This window comes from Berghia stephanieae, chromosome 1 (genome assembly GCF_034508935.2).
Source record: "Berghia stephanieae isolate SIO BIC M18660-M18661 chromosome 1, UCSD_Bste_1.3, whole genome shotgun sequence".
Lineage (NCBI taxonomy): Eukaryota > Metazoa > Mollusca > Gastropoda > Nudibranchia > Aeolidiidae > Berghia > Berghia stephanieae.
In genome coordinates, this window is record NC_088360.1 from 19,315,570 (window position 1) to 19,336,222 (window position 20,653).

A 20,653-nucleotide genomic window follows, 5' to 3' on the forward strand; every position below is an offset into this window, starting at 1 on the left:
ATGCATTTCTATTGATTGCCATGTCGCTTAATCAAGCGAGAAGGCACATATGATGTCAGTATATTTTAAAAAATCGGATTTACACGATGTTTAACTGTCACCATTGATTTCATAAATATTCACCTAAATGGTATGCAGTTGTACTCTTTTTTACCACCCTTTACAATCAATTATAATAATTATATCATTATTATTATATTGCTTGGGGGGGGGGGGGGGGGGGGGGGGAGACTGCAATTATTATATTCTTGTCCATTTTAAACTTGTTTCATTATTTTTTACGCCATTCAATTATAACCATTTTTTCAATTAATTTCCACTTTCTGTGACTGTGCTTATCTTCAATTGTTTTCATTCTTTGCTTTAGAAATTTCCCTTTTATTTCCTCTCACTTTTATTTTCATTATTTCTATTTCCTGCACAGTTTTGATCCATTCTCTCATTAGAAACTTATCTTTTCATGCTTTTAGACATTTATGAATGATAAATCAAAAATAAATGAATAAATGAATAAATGATTGAAAGCAATTTAGTGTTAATATTTTTATGGATGGGGAAAGGGAGGAGATGAAAATTAGATAACAAATTAATTTTTTTTAAAAAGGTAAAAGATAAAGTCTTTCTTTCAGTAAAGTTTACAATAACTTGGTGATTTGGGGGAAAATAATCTCATTAAATTTCGTATTCTACATCAAATTTGTTTTCCCTAAATGTGATTTTATTTTCTTAATATTAATAAGAAATTTGAAAAGAATTAATTCAAATCAGGAAAAGTGAGCAATAGGAATCATATATAGGGCTTTATCAGTCTAATCTATTTTCATGTGACAATACACAGAGTATTTCCTATTAGCTCTTAACCGATACGATACAATATGAATTTTTACATAGAAATGATGTGTGATTTCTTTTTCCTTGCCAGATATCCCGTCTCCATCTAAATTAACTGAAGGACTGTCTCAGAACTCCCCATCTGCCAAGTATGGCAGTGATAAAGATGAAAGTTTGTTAGGGAAAGACGACTTGCAAGACAGTTTCAAATACCCGCCCTTGAAAGCCACTAGTGCTAATCTGGAACAGAGCATGGATATGGATGCTGACTTGGAAACAAGTTTAGATATATCCAAATTAACCTCTGGTCCAGAAAGCTCTCACAGACGGATTCGACAAGACAGATGTGTCACACCAGACATTACAAGTAGTTGCGAAGAGGAAAAAGAAAAGAAGAGATCAGTCATTTCTACTGAGAATGTGAGGACAGCTACTGTGATTGGAAGTGGAGATGGAAATAATAGAAAAGAAGACGGTCAGTTGGAAAAAGGGAGTGATACAGACAAAGACATAAAGTTGGCAGCAGAAATTGATGCTTCTAGATCAAAGGAAAACATAAAAAATTGGTCTGATTCGGATGTAACGATTGGTGATGATGATAAGAAGGGAGAGGCTGGGGAGAAAGAGGAAGCAGAGGAGGATGAGGATCGTTTACGTCATTTGGGGAATGCAGGCATGGTTGTCAGGAAGTGGAGTATGGAGGATGAGAGTGAAAGAGGCCTTCTAGTGCTTTGTGTTAGTAAGTAGATGTAAATGTTCATAAAGGAAGATGATTTTTGATGAATAATAATAATATAATAATAATAATACACATTTATACAGCGCTCATTCTCGTGTAAAACACAAGCTCTGGGCACTTTACAATATAAATTATCAATTTTAAGTGAAAAAAAAAAAAAGGAATGATTATTGTTTAGAGTTAGATCTCTTTTAAGAATGGTTTACTGATTATTATCATCTAGAAAGCATCCTATCGTTTTGGGTCATTATTTCATTAAATTTATTTTTTTTTTGTATTGCTATTTCATTGCATGAGAGAGAAAAAAGACTTGTGTCTTAACTAAGATTTGTAGTCAGTTTAAAAATCAAAGTTTCATACTTTTTAAAAAAAAATTTACCAATGAAAGGTTATTTCATATACGTTTATTATTTTATATTGGAAAGTTGATCAGACAAATAGTATTTCTGTTCAAAATGTTTATATTTTTAACGGGTCCTCATTTTTTTTCTTTCTAAGAGAATGTCCAAAGCATCTCCTTCTCTTTCACTCTTTTTGACTGCTTATTCAGTGATATTTGTTTGCTAGCCATGAAAAAGAAAATGACACAGAGAGATCACTGAGTTATCTGTCAGGTTTTGTTTCATTTAGTTTCATTTTCAATTTCAGTGATTCATTTTTTCCCTCTTTCTTTTGAAATAATGTAGTGTCTTATGACAAACTTTTATTGCTCTGGAAAGTAATAATCCATTTAAAGATGAAAATTTTAACACTAGAATTATCCGATTAAACATTCCCACCTCGTATCCCATTAAAACATTACCACTGAATTTGTTCAAAGGTCTGGTGGATTACCTCACTGAGGTTTTGATAGACGTCCCAGAACCCTCTCTAAACAACGTGTTCAGCAAGGTCCTCAGCCCCAAAAGTATGCTGGTTTTAGCCAACAACTCGTCATCTGAGATGAGGCTGTCAGTCATGAAGGTAACTTTCTAAACTTTCACTGTCTTTAATGCAAATGATAATAAAATTCTATATTTAGTCTTAGTTTAAATTTTCATATGAGATTATTTGAAGTTTAAATGTTTCATTTCTTAGGCTTTTAATGGACTTCTGTGAGTCTTTTTAGATTTCTATACATTTTCTCAATACTTTGAGAATTTTTAATGATCAGTACTTAAAAAATTTAGGAGCAGGCACTTGTGCCAGATAATCTAAAATTGTGCAGTGTGTCTGACTTTTTTGTTTCGTTTGTTTTCCGGATAGTTTTTTTCTTCTCTTTTTTTTATTTGGCCTTATATGATTTAATACACCACTTTCAAGATTATGAAATCAGCATATTTCATATAACTTGTGTATTCAATTTATCTTTAGTAATTGGGAGCTTATTTGAAAAGGGCACCACCGACACGTTGGAGCTTTACTTCATTAGAAATAAGGAAACTTTGGTATTGTGTTTTATATACCATACTATAGTTCTAATCAGTTATCTATTTAGAACTATACAATATGTATACCCAATGCCAAATACCATCCCAATCCCCTTTTCTTGTGTACAGAAATTCCTCTTTTCAGCATTGAAATTCATCCAAGTGGTGTCTGAAATTCCTGTGAGCCAAATTTAAATAGGCGTCTCTGTAATACACCACTTTCAAGATTATGAACTCAGCATATTTTATATAACTTGTGTATTCAATTTATCTTTAGTTATTGGGAGCTTATTTGAAAAGGGCACCACCGACACTTGTCGAGAATTTCATCAAAATGGATGGATTTTACCTCCTTGCCAACCAGCTTAGACCCTATCCTGTTGATGTCAAACATGTGGAGGTTGCCATTTCAATTTTTCTTGGAGAAGAATTCGCCTTTGATAGCAAGTAAGCCCCAACTCATTTTATTTTTAAATAAGCTATAATTAACTGTTGGTTCTGAATGCTTGTTTTGAATACAATTTCGTTGTAAGAAGCTTCTGGAATTAATGGAAATGGGTAATTTAAGCTGTTAGTATTGCATGTGTGATGCCGGCAAGCCAGCATTTTGTAAAGTCAGAATGACGCCTTGTCAGTTTTTTCTGTTTACCAGAGATGTCAAAACTCCCATTCCATTGTTTTAAAAAATCCATTTGGGATCTAAAATTACATCACTACCGCAACAACAAGAACATTATCATCACTACCACCTCCATTACAACTATCACTGCCACAATCACCTTCACATCATCGTTATCACCTAAACCACTATTACAAGCACCACCTCATCATCATTATCACGATCAGCACTACTACCATCATCATCTACTACACCCATCATATTGTCATCTTCATCACTATCACCTCTGCCACAACAACCGCCTCATCATAAATATCACTACCACAACTATGACAACCACCACCACCGCATTATTACCATCATCATCCTTGTCATCACTACATCAACACAGATTTCAAAGTATTTGAACCTAGTCATCATGCAATACTTTTGGTACCCTAGGAATTTATTTATGTTAATATCTGAAAAAGTGTTTATCAAACAGTCCATTCAAGCCAATAAAAGACGTACTAGAAAAAAACCCCTCTTTTTGGCAATTTTTTTTTTTTTTAAATTTTTCGTTCTTTCTTTATCCGGCACTGTTTGACTCTTACTTTTTCAGATCTTCATCTTACACTGGTCCCTAATTTGTCACTACAATTAACACCATATCATTGATAAACATTCTGACTCTGGGCAATGTCCAATGTTGATATTGGAAACCTTTTTACCTTCACTTTTAGCTTTTTATTTCTTTTTCAAAATACTGAAAATTCTAACGCATGATTTCATTTTCCTGACCTCTTTTTTTTTCCCTTCAGCTTTTTGGTGGGAGATCAGGATGATTTGACTCCAGTCCAACAAGTGTCACCGATTTTGTTGTTGTCGTTGTTGGATGGAACGGTGGCGGATGTCAACTTGTGCAAGGATTCTCTGGGATTTGTGTCTCAGGTTGGTATAGAAGGGATTTTTTGAAAGAATTGCTGTGTTTGAGATGCATATCATTGTTTAAGATATCAGTTCAGTTTTTCAGTTCTCTAAAATTCATGTTAAAATTGACTTGAGTCAGATTAATACTTTTAAAAATTGAGCTTTTATATAGCGCAATATCCACTAAATGTGCTCAAAGCGCTTTACAAGGGATCCCTGACCAACAGCAACACGTAACATGTAGAACGAGACTGTCAGGTGATATTACAATTTTTATTCCACCCATCGCCGCCTCAAAATGTTATTCTCTATTGTCTTCTGGCACTTTCCTACTCACTTCATTTCTTGTTATTATCACCATAAGTGCCTGCTCCACTCACTTTTCTGAATGACATTACTAATCTGGTTTTTAAGTTATGTCATCATCATCATCACTGCCACCTCTACTGTAACCATCATATTTTTATTGGGTTTTTTTTTTTCATGTTTGGTATTTTGTTCCTTTATGGAGCTGTTATATTTTTGCTTTTTACTTGTTGAAATTGACTTGAACTTTCTGTGTTGTTGATTAGTCTTAAATGACAGTCATATCACTCTTTACTCACATTCTCTCTCCACACTCAGGTGTAAGATGAGTACTTGGCAGGTTATAGCGTTGTCTTTGTCGAAATATAAATTAAGATAACACCTTACAAGGGCCATGTCTTGTCCAATATGTTAAGTGTTGCTGTTGGCTTGGAATCTCTAATATTGTAAATCATTTTGAGCATATTAAGTGGATATCGCACTATTCAAGATTAAAACTCAAGTCATCAACAGTAGAATTGATTTAGTAGTGTTAGAGTATTTTATTAAAAGGAATTATGTCAACAAGATGTATTTGGTTCATAAAGTTTATAGGTTTGTGTAGTTCTTCAGAGACGTGAGACCCATGGAGCTAGGGTCTATCCCGGTTTCTATAGTGTAATAGTCAATAGCAAATGCTTGCTACCCTTTGGATAGGTCATTTTTAAAAATCGCAAAGTAACGTAATTTCCATCAGATCAAACAGATCCAGCTTCCCCATCACTGCTCAGTTGACAGGAGGGTCATTAAAAAATCTTGACTTCACCCGGGATGGGTCTTGGCTTTCGGCTTTGGATAAATATGGCTTCAGAATCATGTTGTGTAGACGTTAAGATTGGTTGTCTGAAAATATAGTTTTGATATTATGGTAATTGCAATAAATAATTGGTTGTCTGAAAATATAGTTTTAATATTATGGTAATTGCAATAAATATCTCTAATTGGTTGTCGAATATATTTAATATTGGTAATTGCAAAAAATAATCCTAATTGTTGTCTGAATTAGTTTTATGTTGGTAATTGCAATATATTGGTTGTCTGAAAATATAGTTTTGATATTATGGTAATTGCAATAAATAATTGGTTGTCTGAAAATATAGTTTTAATATTATGGTAATTGCAATAAATAATTGGTTGTCTGAAAATATAGTTTTAATATTATGGTAATTGCAATAAATAATCTCTAAATTGGTTGTCTGAAAATATAGTTTTAATATTATGGTAATTGCAATAAATAATCTCTAAATTAAAATTTGACATGTGTGTGTGTGTGTTTGTGTGTGTGTGTGCGTTTGTGTGTGCGTGTTTGTGTTTACCATTTTAGTTGCTGGAATCCAACTTGACAATGAGTTCATTGCTTTTGGAGTTGGGCTTGGCAGAAAGTATGTGCAATCTGGCAACCAATATCCAGCGACGATCATCAAGGTAAGGAAAAATTACATTACAAAACATCGTAAGTCATGAGCCATCATCTTAGATTATAAGACTTCTGTGAAGAAATCTCTAGAAAAACCATCATCTTCATTCAATGATGATGATGATGATGATCATCATCATCATCATCATCATCATCATCATCAGAGTCATAATCATCATCATGGTCTGTACTATCATTTGACTATCTTGGTATTACTTTTACTAAATCGCATATGCTTGCATCATTATTTTGAAAATACCATCCACATATTTGCATTTTTTTAATCACTCGCATTCAAATCTAATATAATATGATAAACACTCATGATTTTTTTTTTCACAGAGAAATCTGGATCTGATAAACTTCAAGCTACTTCACATTCACCTTATTTAGATTGTTTACATCTCTGATTCCATGTTTTTAATTCCAATTCCAGTGTTGCTGAGAGTGAGGATGACGATGTCATACGCAGATTGTTGGTGGACGTTCAGCATGTGTTGTGCAGTGTCACAGTCTCAGAGTTCAGGTAATTGTTAAATGTTTTTGTGGGGCTATGTGGTCTAGTGGTATGACACTCGCTTTGGATCGGAAGGTCCTGGGTTCGAGCTTAGCTGGACGCATAGTTGAGTCCTTGGAGAAGGCTCTGTGCTCACATTCTCTCACCATATTCAGGTGGAAAATGAGTACCTGGCCGTTAACAGCGTTGTCTCTGTCCGAAAAAAAAAAGGTAAAATTGCCTAACAGGCGTCATGTCCTGTCCTACATGTTAAATATTGCTGTTGGCCAGGGACCCCTTGTAAATCGCTTTGAGCATGTTTAGTGGATATTGCGCTACATAAAAACTCAATTTTTTTAATTAAAAATTTTTTTTTTTAAATGAATGACTTATAGGTGACCTACATGCTAAGTGTAGTTGCTGATTTGGAAACTCTTGTAAATTGTTTTGAGCTTATTTGACAGATATATATAGAAGTTTGAGGTTATTTGTTTTGTTTTGGTTTTGGGTTTTTTTGGTTTCTTTTCTTTTTGTTTGTTTGTTTATTTGTTTGTTTTTTTTTGTTTTTTAAAATATTTTTTCGATTGTTTTATACAGATTACACAACTATCAGTTCATGTAGAACCTATTATTTTTTGTTTTTAGAGTTATGAATGCTTTTTTTGAAAACCAAGAAAAGGGAGTTAACTCATTAAATCAATAAGGCTGCCTTGGACTTTAACACTGGTTTACTCACAACAAGTTTGATGATTATGGTTTTCAACCTCTTGGGAGCCAGTTGGATGTTTACTTTTAACATTGTTGCTCATATTTATGAAATAATTGTGTAATGTTTAGACCAAAACCTCTATATTGATTAATGTATTTGTCTTCCCTCTCTTGAACAGCTGGTCAGGCCCAAGTCATTTTCAACATGTTGAAGACATTTTCACCCTCCTCAAAGCACTTGAAGATCATGAGTTCAATAAACAATCTGGTAATTTTTTGAGATTTGACTGTAAATGTTCAGCTTTAATTACAAAATTACATTAAAATAATTAAAATATATGAAACTTGTTGAAAAAGATCATATGTGACCCCCCCCCCTCCCCCACTGCCTCAATGTGGTAATATGTCGTGATAGATGAGGTGCAGGAAACTGAGTTTATAATCACAAATATGAAATATGGTTTGATCTCTATTCACTATGCTGGAGAATAAATATAATTTCTTACATTGCACAAAAACTGAAAGATCCTTTTTTTTTATCATTTTAATTCTAAATCCTTTTTTTTTTTTTGGGGGAGGGGGGGGTGTCCTATTCATCCCGACTTAATACCATTTTTTTTTGGCACATGTGGGTTACATACATATGTATATGTTCAGGACTTCACTGCATTATTTAACTATTTTGATAGTATATAGTTATTCCATATATTCATAAAGACTACAATTGTTTCGCCTCTGTAAATTAATATTTTAGACTTCAAGTAAGCAGGTCTGCAGTCATCTTCATCATTGCCTTTTTTACCCTGGGTCAGGGTATAGGCCACAGACAAACAGTTTCCATCCTTCTCTATCCTGAGCTAACTTTTTTTATCTCATTCCATGTCTGACCACTTCTCTGTATATCAGCTTCTTTAATTCTTCTCCATGTTCCTCGTGGCCATCCCATTGATCTTCTGCCCTGAGGGTTCCAGTCCAATACTTTCTTTGTTATAGTTGAGTATTTCTTTCTAAGCGTGTGTCCAATCCACCTCCATCGTCTTCTTCCTATTTCATCTCCCACTGGTTTCTGCTGTGTTCTTTTCCATACTTCTTCATTTTTTATTCTATCCATTTTATTCTGAGTAGCTTACGCATGCACCTGTTTACGAAAATCTGTACTCTCCTTATACATGCCTGTGATGCGTTCCAAGTTTCACATCCGGAGTACAGGCTAATAAAAGATTTTAGTATGGTTTGCCATGCGATAACGATCCAGTTAATTTGATACTTAATTATTATTTAATGAAGATTAAATGATGGATGTGAATATGAATGAATATTGCCTGAGGAATGCATTCAATTTAACATTGAGTACAGTTAACTTTTGTCAATATTTATAAAAAAGTACAGTTAACTCATAACAAGTTACCCTCATAGATCAAGCAATACTTGTGTAAAATTTAATTTGTTGGATCTTCAACTCATCATATTTATTTTTCAATGTTTACAGAGGGAAGTTTAAAGCAAGTGAATACCGCCCAGGCATTTCAAGTGTCTTTGGTCGTCAAGATATTAGAATTTGTGGAGAAAAGAAGCGAAGAACTTACTCAAATGACTCACAGCTGGTTCACCTCATCCATGGGTAAGTACTCTCATCTCCATCATCATGCCTGATGTATATTTTAAACTATTTTATCACGGAACCTTGAATCATTTTAGCAAAGCACATGGCTGTATTATTAAGATGTAAAAGTGGAACAGTTGTTGTTCATTGTCATAAATCACCCTATAAGCTGCTTTTTCTTTCAAGACTGGATTAGTGGTTTTGATTCAAACCTCATCATAATTACCGTTGTTTATATAATTTATTTTTTTTTACTTTTTCAATAGTTGCTATATATTAAAAACGCTTATTGATTTATTTTTATTCACTACTACTTCATTCTCAAGATTTTATTGAATGCCAATATTTTGATTTGATTTGAATTGAAGAGCCTAGGGCTAAATTTACTTAAGTCACAGGACACTAGTTTTGAAAAAATGGATGTTAAAATTTGGATCAGGCTATATACACAATATATAAACGAGAAAATTATAATATTGATATAGGGGACTTAGATTGTGTTTATGATGAACAAAATTGCTGAGTGAAATGAGGTGATTTTGTTTTAAGTTTATCACTGATTAGCTAAAATCGTGAAAATGGAAATTAACTACTTTTAGCACTGGGATCTACACTTGTTATTTATTTATATCTTTGGCTCTTTAAGTTTTGAAACACTTCGAAATAAAATATTAACATCTCAATCATATACAAGCTAGCGCATATATGTATTGCTCTAATAAAAAACATGAGAACACAGCAGCTTTTCTTTGAGGATTGTAAACTCCATTTTTATTATAGAGAGATATACAATGTTCATTTATTTACCATTTTTATCTTCTATTTTTTTTTTCAAGCTACTAGTCAACACATGTCATTCTGTAAATTGTTTTCGCCTTTATATTTTATTATTCAAATTCAGAAAATGATATAACTTTTTAAAATTTCTTTCCTTTTTAAAAATTTACCATTTGATAGTTACAAGTCCCACGGGTAAGGTCACATGATCTTTTTTTTAATATACTTATATATTTTACCTGTCACAGTTCTTAACCATGTACTTTGTTTCGCTTTAAAGTATTTCATTGTTTTTGCTGCATAATAATTTTGATAAAGGAAATTTCTACGTCCCAACTACATATAATAGAAATTGGCTTCATCAAACTTATATTGTTTTTTGGTAAATGGACAACATTGTTGTAATAAAGCTTTGTTGAAATCTGCGTATCTAATTCTGTACTAGTATTTCTATTGTTAACTATATTATAGCATCAGATTTTTTTTTCTAACTGTTGCACAATATTTCTTTCTATCAACTATTACATCACCTACCACAGTTACTAATACTGTCTGTTACTCTCATTTTTGTTTGATCTTCTTGATTAACAAATTTTTGTGCTGTTTTCTTTTTCGTAGATTTTTGAATTATTTTTTTTATTTTAAAAGCAATGATTTATTGAAAAGTTAAGCTATATATTTAAAATCTTCACATGCATGAATATTTCAATGGGTTAGATTTCTCCTCATTAGCTGAAAATGAATTATATTTTTATATAATTGAGAGATTTATACATGGCATTATTTATAGACGTTTAGAATGAACAAAAAATGGGATTGGCATTTTGTATATTTTTCCTTCAAATCACTTAATTTTGCCTGTTTTATAAAGAAATTAGCACTTATATCACAAAATTTATACATTTTCACCCAGGAGAGCAGGTCAAATTTTTATTAGATCAAGACACATTATGGCAACGGGATAAGAAAATTAAGATTTATTTCCCCTGTTATGTGCATTTAGCATATATAGTGGTGTTCGGAAACGTTTGGAATTTTTAAAAGACCGTTTGGCAGTTTTCTATAACTTGTTTGGCATTATTTGCAAAATTCATCTGGCAACGCTGATCTATGTGCCAATTTTATGTCTTTTGGTTGGTTATTAACAGCATTATAAAAAGTAGTGACAAAGTTACTTGGGATGCTATTTTTATATTATAATAGAAATTCTTCAAAGATCATTCATTTTTTGATATTATAAGGTTTAACATAATAATAATAATAATAATAATACTTTATTGCATCCCAAAAAGGAAATTTTTTGTACAGACGTGTTATAATTTACATAATAAGATAAAAATACAATGGAAATAGGATGTATAATATATGAAAAAGGAGTAGCTCCATTACCAGAGCTGCGCTTTATAATATGAATAATTTCAACACTGTAAAATAGTCAAAACTGTCACTATAAATTAAAAATTGAAAAGATTGCAAAACAAATAAATTAATAATTTAATATTTACATTTTTTGAAACTAAAAATGCGAAATAATTGTATAAAATGATTATTGCTTGTTGTTATAAAGCCTAATACTGGACAGAAATGATTTTCGGTGTCTCTCTGTTTTCGTTGAAATAGAGAAAGGGCGACCACTTCTTTCTGACATAATAACTGATGGTCTTAGTGGATGATACTGGTCATTTAATATTTTAGTTATTTTATTTATACAAAATTTCTCGTATAAAAGATCTACATCGTCAACATCATTTATATAGCGTTTAATATATTTTTTAATATTTGAATTTATTTTGTTCCTTTCCACTGCTAAGCAATTGCCTCCCCAAGCTGTTATACAAAATGACAAAACACTTTCGATTACTGCTCTATAAAATAATGTGCAGAGGGTTTTATCTATTCTAAACTGAGAGAGTTTTGATAAAAAATATGTACGTCTGCACATCTTATGCCTAATTATTTTCAAGTGTTCATCCCACTTGAGCCTGTCATCAATTGTTACACCAAGGTATTTGTAGTGAGGAACTCGCTGGACGAATTGGTCCTTTAATTTTAACGGTTCTATCGGTTCCTTCACTCTCCTAAAGTCAATCACTAGCTCCTTTGTCTTGCTTATGTTAAGCTCTAGGTGGTGGGCATCACACCAAGACACAAATCTATCAATTTCTTGCCTATAAGCCACTTCGTTGCCATTTGTTATGAGGCCTTGAAGAGCGGTGTCATCTGCAAACTTTATCAAAGGTACACTCAGGTTTTGACTTCTACAGTCATTCGTGTATATTGTGAATAATACAGGGGACAATACACAACCTTGAGGAGCACCAGTATTTGTAGTTATACAGGAAGATATATTTTGTCCTAATTGAACATATTGTGCTCTCTCCGTAAGAAATTCGAGCACCCAAGCAATTATATACTTGTTTAGATTCAGACTAGTCAATTTTTGAACAACCAACTGAGGTTGCATTGTATTGAACGCTGAAGAAAAATCTGCGAAAAGCAATCTGCAATAGCTCTTAGCGTGATCTAGATGCCTGTAGATGTTGTTTGTAAACAGCAAAATGGCATCCTCTACGCCACGTCCTGGTTTGTAAGCAAATTGATGACTATCACTCAATGGCATAAACTGGTTCCTAATTTTAACAAGAACAAGTTTTTCTAAAGATTTCATGACTATTGAAGTCAGTGCAACAGGTCTGAGATCGTTCATAGATTCAAGTTTTTCTTTTTTTGGAACAGGAATAATTTTTGAAGTTTTCCAAATTTCAGGGATCGAAACGCATTGGAGGGACCAGTTAAAAATATGTGTATAAATGGGGGACAGTTGATGGGCACATTCTTTTAATAATTTTCCTTTCAATCCATCCGGCCCAGCAGCCTTCCTCTCGTTTAGTTTCGAAAATACGAATCTCTTTTCTTCTTCACTGACCTCAATAGTCATTTCATCTTCCAAAGCCCTGTCTAATTTATGTTTTTCATTTTCAATATCAAATTTGTTTGCTGTGTCAAAACGTGAATAAAATTTATTTAGAGTTTCAATTTCGATATCTTCAGATATAATCGTGGGCTTTGGATTATAGTTAACAGCAGTTTTAAGCCCCCGCCACGTGTCCCGTATATCCCCAGAAGAAAAGCATTTTTCAATTTTATTTTTGTACTTGTCTCTACAACTGGATATTACTCTCTTTATCTCTTTTTGTTTTGTTTTCAGATCTTTTTTGTTTCCACTAGTAAAGAGAGTTTTCTTTTGGTTCAATAAAAGTTTTAGATCTTTTGTTATCCAAGGCTTGTTGTTAGGATAATATTTTATTTCTTTTTTACAAGACACGAGCTGTTCACAGAATTTTAAATACTCACTCACACAGTCATTCAGCTCATCCACACTATCACATGATTCGATAAAAACATTCCAGTCAGTGCATTCAAAACAACCACGCAAATCTTCACACACACTTCCGTTCCAGATCTGTACACTTTTCTTTACTGGTTTTACACGTTTAAAAACAGGGCGGTAGGTGGGGAGTAGCAAGAGCATGCAGTGGTCAGATAAACCCAATGGGGCACGGGGTAAACATTTGTAACTATTTTTAATATTACACAGGAATAAATCTAATGTTTTATTGTCCCTTGTCTCGCAGTCCATGTATTGATGAAGTCCCGGGAGAGTGAAATCTTTACATTGGTTAAAATCACCAGTGACCATCAATACGGCATCGGGCGACTTCATTTGAATGTCCTGTATTTCTTTCTTCAAAATATTTTCGCTGTGTTGTTGTCTGATGATGGTGGAATGTAGACGTTGATGATGATGACATGAGTAAATTCCCGGGGTAGATAATAAGGTCGTGACGAAACAGTAATAAATTCAATATAATCGTCACAATACATTTTCTTTAGTTGACAATTATTAGGGTGGCACCATTTGTTGTTAATATATGTGCACACCCCACCCCCAGTTCGTTTATTTACATTAGTCCGATCTCCTCGAAATAGTGAGTATTGTTCAATATCAAAACATGATGATGGTATGTGAGGAGAGAGCCAAGTCTCTGTTAAAGCTATTATGGAGGCTTGACGATAGTCATTATTGTAACGACACAGTGAAAACAGTTCATCAATTTTATTCTTTAATGATCTTACATTACCTGTCACTACACAGGATAAAAATGGACGAAAAGGCCGTCTGTTGAATTTTGTTTTTATTCCGCCGACATTGTATACTGGACTTGGCTTGGACTTCTAAAAGAATTTTGGGATAGCCATATTGTCCTGAAAAACGTCCTTTATAAGCTAATTTAGATATATGTAACATTCCTGACTAATGAGGCTCAGTTTAACTCACTCAATCCTAGAGATTTTTGCTACTTTTCAAAATTAGAAAAAAAAATGTATTAAAAATGAGCATGTACATAGATATTTTTATTCAACTACCATTAACATGTAAAAATTAAGAACATTAGCTTTGATACTACGCCTATAATTAGTCTCAGAAAAATGTAATAAATAGGAATGGGGTAAAAGTATCCCAGGTATACTACGGATATAGTCGGTGTTAGGGTTGAGTGAGTTATGAAGTTCACTCGTGGCATTTAATGAGATTGGGAGATAGGAACTTTCAGTCTCTGAGTTTGCTAAATTAAAATTGACTATCCATTTATTTTAGGTTACGAACACAACAAAGTTAAAGCTTAGTCTACAAATAATGTTATTGGCACTCAGATAAAGATATGAGGAAATAATGTTAATATTGTACATCCTTTTGTATTGCATTATAGTACAGATTGGAGGTTTAAAACATTATAAATTATTATACACGTACTGACAGCATTTAACCCCCCTTTTTACTCTCTCTTCAAGATACCATGGTATTAAAATGTTGGATTTATTAAAATCAAAGCATCCTTCAATATCAATTATAATATCTTAATATTGTACAACATTATATTGTATACTGTACTTTGGTGATGGTACCATATTGATTTATATATTATTTTTTCCCTCCCTTTCCCCCCCCCCCTTTTTTTTTTGTGTCTCTCATTTGTTCAATAGCCACCAGTACCCCCAAACCACCTCCCATCTCTCGACACCTTTCCATGTTTCAGTCATTTTCTGCATCTTCCGTGCACCCTTCAGCATTTCCATTCAGATCACCTCAAGCCTATCCAAATACATTTCTCAGAAGAAGTAACACCTTCTCTTCTCCTGACATCGTAGCTTTTCTCTCAGACCACACAGGCCCTGAAGACAGGCCAGGTCATTCCAATTTGATGGACAGTGATTCCTTTAGCTCTACGGCTTCTTCAAGAACGAGTTATGACTCTGGTAGCCTCGGCTTCCGCTTTGGCAGTTTGTTTGGAAGACGCAAGAAAGTTGTGTATACAGCCCTTACCCAATCCGAGTTGCTGGAGAGATTCAAGAAGATACTCATCATGGGCACTGACTTGGCTATTATGTTTCGTAAGTGAGACAATTTTTATTGAACTCTCTCAAGGTAATATGAATGGAAAATCAAACAAAATTTGTTTGATTTTCAATCATGGTGAACTCGAAGCTCAAAGCTTGGAAAACTGGAATAAATTGTAAACTGTAAAACTGAATGGATTTAGACAATATGTTGATTCATAAATGGCGGGTGGTTGGATGGGAGCATCACCCTTGAATCATATACCTATGATGTTCGCATGGGTGTACGATCCGATAGTGATGTCGTTTCTTCTTCTCTTTACTAGCCTATCCTGCTTCTTTGGTTTGTGATTGTATTTTTGACAGGGGATATTTTTTTTCTGTAAATCTTCTGTCTGTTTGTTCTTGGTTATTTATAATTTAGCTTATGACATCTTTAGGTTATGATTTTGATTTACATTTGTACTATTTTTGTTAGATTGCTTGTTTTTTTTGTTTCAGCGGTCTCTCATATAACCTCAATTGTGTTGGAAGAGACCTAAAGCAACAAACAAACAAAAAAGATTCATAAATGTTTTACATTGAAAAGAGCAAAATCAAACAAAATAATTATTTTAAGGGGGGAAGGGTGGGGGGGGAGGTTACCTCTATGCTGACATCAGTTTAGCTCATACAAATTATAGATGTGGATGGTCAGCTGATTTGAAACGTCATATTTTATCTCAGACATTTCCAGTTGCCATGGAAACACTTCCCTTTCAGATTTTGATTCTCAATTTTCAAAATCGATATTTATTTTTTATTTTTAAAATATATCTATTTGAAACTTTGCATCTTACTTATATTTCAATACAATATCTAAATTTTGTTAAAGCTAAATTTTCAAATCAGTTTTGATTCTACTTTTATTAAGATATTCCTTATTTGACCTTATTTCAGCATCTTCTGTACTTTGTCATATAATTGAAGAACATTGTTTTGTGAGTGCAGAAATTGTACTATGTACAGACTGAATTTTTGTTTTGGATGACATAAGATCATTTTTCTTTTGACAGAGGCAAAAGCTCCAAGCTTACAGGACAGATATCTCAAGCATTTGTTTGTGACTTTGTTTAGGTTCTATGAACATTGTTTGGTGAGTTGTAGAGGAGGATTGGGCTTTACCTAATGGTAGACAGACTTGAACATTTTTGTTTAGATGGGATGACACTTTTAAAGATCCCATGCGTCCTAAAGTTACTGCTTTCATACCTCCCTGTCTCTCTGTCTCTCTCTCTCTCTCTCTCTCTCTTTTTCTCTCTCTCTCTCTTTCTCTCTCTCTCTCTCTCTTTCTCTCTTCTTTCTCTCTTCTCTCTCTCTCTCTCTCTCTCTCTCTCTTTTTTTTTCTCTTCTCTCCTCTTCTCTCTCTCTCTCTCTCTCTCTCTCTTCTTCTCTCTTCTCTCTCTCTCTCTCTCTCTCTCTCTTCTCTCTTCTCTCTCCTCTCTCTCTCTCTCTCTCTTCTCTCCTCTCCTTCCTCCTCTCTCTCTCTCTCTCTCTCTCTCTCTCTCTCTCTCTCTCTCTCTCTCTCTCTCTCTCTCTCTCTCTCTCATTATAAAGGAGGCTGAAACTCAGATTTTAATTATTTTTTTTTCTTCTTCAGAATAAAGATGGAACTCCCAGGAAAAACAGAAACCCTATTTTGCACGGTGCCAAGGATATACTGAGGACTCAGGTTTGCATATTAACCCTCCGTCAACTAGTGTTAACATTATCATTTATCATAATCAATGTCCTAATCATCACCATCATCATGATTATCATCATCATCGTTAAAATTCTGATCATTAGTTATAAGTAATGATAATAATAGTGTACATTTATAATGCGCTAGCATCTCAAGCAATACAAACTCTAGGTAAACTTGAGCTTTTATATAGTGCGATATCCACTTAATGTGCTCAGAGCGCTTTACAAGGGGTCCCTGACCAACAGCAACATATAACATGTAGACGAGACATGACGCCTGTTAGGCGATATTACAATTTTTTTCCGACAGAAACAACGCTGTTGACTTCCGGGTACTCATTTTACACCTGAGTACGGTGAGAGAATGTGAGTAAAGAGCTTTTTCCAAGGACTCAACTATGCGCCGAAGGAGGCTCAAACTCAGGAGCTTCCGATCCGAAAGCGGGTGTCATACCACTAGACCACATAACCGCACAATGCAGTAATTTACCATGTCAACTGCTACAAATTTCATTCAAGTTCTATGAATGATGTTTTATTTTCAAAATATTTATCTCCCCCTAATTCGATTTCAGTTTACTCGCCTGTTTCTGTGCATGATGTCCCTGAAGGTGGACGTTGATCTGAGGACGTATGCATTGTCCTTCATCATGGCAGAGCCCAAGGGAATGGATGCCATCAAGATGATTATCTCTGACAAACAAGTGGTAAAGAAACTAAAATGCCGAGTCTCTTGAATGCATCTTTAATCAAACTCTGTTTATTTTATTTTATGAAAAAGATTTGTCCACTTTGCGCACTTGACTAACAGTCTAGTCTTTTCTCTCTCTTTCTAAAATATTTTTTTAAAAACCTGTATAGCGAGGTGGCCGAGTGGTCAAGGCATTGCATTGTGACCTGAAAGGTCATGGGATTTAGCCCTGCTTCAGGCACTTTAATGTTTTTCCTCTGGCAAGATTATTAAACCCCAAGTTGCTCGTTTTGTTTTATGGGTTATTAATATTCCTTCATGGAATGCTTAAGCAGCAGCATCTCAAGATGCAGCAAGGAAGGACGTAATTTATTTTCATAACATTTAACAGTTTGTTGTGTAAAGCGGAGAAGCAATGTTTTTGTTGTTGTTTTTTTTTTTTAAGTGCCATTTATATGCTTTGTTATTGGCTTAAGTAGGGTTTTAGTCAGAAGCATAAATTACCACAGATCTTTTTTTCTATTTTTTAAATCTTTTGATATTTTATTGTTCTTTACTGGTGCTTGATCTACAAATGCTCTCTCTTGAACTATCTAGTATCTTATTACATTTTTTATAGTCTCTAAATAACCAAATATAATATTCGCAGCTGTTAATAGAAAAATACAAAATCTTTCCATTGCCTTTTTGGAGATGCCGATATGGCCTTAAGATGTCGAAAGTGCTCTTAATTCCTAAAAACAAATAATTAATCACACCATCCAGTCTTAATTTATTACATTAATGAAGCAAATAGATCATTATAATTCCTTTTTCTGTCCGCATGTTTTTCAGGGTATGGAACTGAGTTTCTACCTTTACAATTTGCTGTCCTCATGGAAAGACTGTGTGAATACTGCACAAAGGGAACTTGGATTTTCTCTAATGCAGATTCTTCGCCGCACCGGTTTCAATATATTTTCACCGGATAGGATTTTGACTCAACCTCAGATCAACTCACTAATTGAGGTTAGATTTTGTTTTTGAAAGCCTCAGTTGTTCTATTTCGATTTTTGACATTCATTTTCAATATGACTTGTGTGGGTTACTGCTTGAAAGTATTATAGTAATTATTATAGTGTATTCCCTCATTAAATTGAGACAATCAATTTATGTTAGTAAATGTGTCTTAATGAGAGGCCATCTATATTTATACAATGAGTTATGGATTAATGATGAAATGCTCTTTGATTTCAAAAGTACACAACAATTTGTCTTATCTAATAATTTATAGCCACATAATCACTGTTTGGATTTTCACCTTATGAAACTTTTGATCCTAGATAAAAAAAACAACTAATTCATTGTTGATATTAAAGAACGACAAAAAAAAAAATAATAGTAAAAACTATGAGCAGCCTGTTAAATGTATTTTTAAATGAAGGAAATTCTGTAAATAAATAATATATAAAAATTCTTTAGTGTTAGAGACAACTGATTGGACTTTGGTTGGCTTTTTGGTCTCCCAATTTATTATAAGACAGAGCAGGTTCCTTCAAATCAAAATGACCAGTCGGCTAACTTTTGGTATAGAATTATCAAAAGTCTATGTTTACTATAAATTGTAATTTAGAGAACAAATATTTTCAATTTGAAATACACCAGGATTTTTTATTGTTATATTCATCTGCAGGATAAAAAAGTGATTGATGCAAGATATAGCAAAGACTTTGTAACGTGGGTACAGAGGAGAGAAATTGGGACTGCAAGGTAGATTCAACAGTTTCTCAAATCTTTCTTGATTTATTTGTCATTCAAGCATATCAATCAATACTGGAAAGACAATTGTTTTGTTTTCTACTTCTGGTTTATAAATTTTAAAAATTTATTTTACATGAATCTTGAATTTTAGGGGCTTTTTTATTTTAAAAAATTAAAATATCATATATGTTCATCCGAATGTTTATCTTAGATTATAATTAGGTTCAAATCTTATTGATTTAAAATTATTATTTTATTTATTCCATTATTTGTGTCCATTTAGAGTTAGTGTCAAGTTTGATGCGGTACAAAAGAGAGTGACAGAACAGGCCATGATAGTCACTCAAGATGTGACAATGGTGAAAAATGAGCAAAGAAAGAAGTTAATTGTTCACATCAAGAATGGAATGACAGCCGAGATTCAGCTCAAGAAACAGTGGCAGGAACTTGTTCAAAATCTGACACATGAAAGGTATTTATGTTATTATAAGCTTCAACAGTTGTGACGGCACTTCCCTCGTTATGACGCATAGTAACTTAGTAACTGGTTCTAAATGGCGGACGCCCTTATGAAATACTTCTCCGATGAGCATAACAGTGTATCCAAAGGAGAAAAACATTATTAATCTGATTATGTTTTGAATTTTATACATTCTGATCACATGACATGCGAAACAGTTCTAGCCGGCATGAAGAATAAAAAGTACCGATTTTCTTTGTTTAGAACCAAGCTGCTCATTGCTAGGCAGACGTGATGTCAGACTATTGAATCCTATGAATACTAAGCTACTAGAAGTTGTGGACCATTCAAGATAATGAACAAAAACGAATATTATAACAGCTTTAAAAAAAAAGAATAATATATCAATTAGAAAGATGTAAGACGTTATCATCAGGAGGGCTGTCTGTTAAAATCAGTTATGCAAGTATATGATACCAAAGTAGCTCATAAATTTTGTACATATTATCCATAATATACATTTTGTTGTGAAAATAAATGGTTATCAGGTTGTAAATTTGAAGTGGAAAAAGAGTAATGGCTAAGTAATAAAGACTTCAATACATTTTGCTACTAAACTTATCAAGAAATAGAATCATTTCCACGACATTAATTAAATTGTCAAAAGCGCTTTTTTCTACCTATCTACCTTTCTGAAAAATGCTTACAAAAAAAAAAGATAATAAATTAATTAAAATAAAATAATAACAACAAAAAATTAAAACCTGCCTTGCTGTTCCTGTTA

General features: G+C 33.3%; 2 protein-coding genes across 2 annotated transcripts in view; one reads left to right on the forward strand and one right to left on the reverse strand.

Annotated features, from left to right (window-relative positions):
- The window catches only part of LOC144970012 (cap-specific mRNA (nucleoside-2'-O-)-methyltransferase 1-like), a 425,811-nt gene that overhangs the window by 84,900 nt on the left and 320,258 nt on the right, over window positions 1-20,653 (reverse strand). The window lies entirely within an intron of this gene.
- LOC144963214 (lysosomal-trafficking regulator-like) overlaps window positions 1-20,653 on the forward strand; it is a 93,486-nt gene that overhangs the window by 51,985 nt on the left and 20,848 nt on the right. Inside the window, 17 exon segments of the mRNA XM_078897079.1 lie at window positions 923-1,570; window positions 2,391-2,533; window positions 3,257-3,426; window positions 4,399-4,528; window positions 6,177-6,277; window positions 6,706-6,795; window positions 7,653-7,741; window positions 8,963-9,094; window positions 10,034-10,048; window positions 14,900-15,307; window positions 16,193-16,233; window positions 16,290-16,388; window positions 16,893-16,964; window positions 17,554-17,685; window positions 18,504-18,677; window positions 19,342-19,418; window positions 19,693-19,881. Coding sequence (XP_078753205.1) covers window positions 923-1,570; window positions 2,391-2,533; window positions 3,257-3,426; window positions 4,399-4,528; window positions 6,177-6,277; window positions 6,706-6,795; window positions 7,653-7,741; window positions 8,963-9,094; window positions 10,034-10,048; window positions 14,900-15,307; window positions 16,193-16,233; window positions 16,290-16,388; window positions 16,893-16,964; window positions 17,554-17,685; window positions 18,504-18,677; window positions 19,342-19,418; window positions 19,693-19,881 — 2,710 coding nt within the window.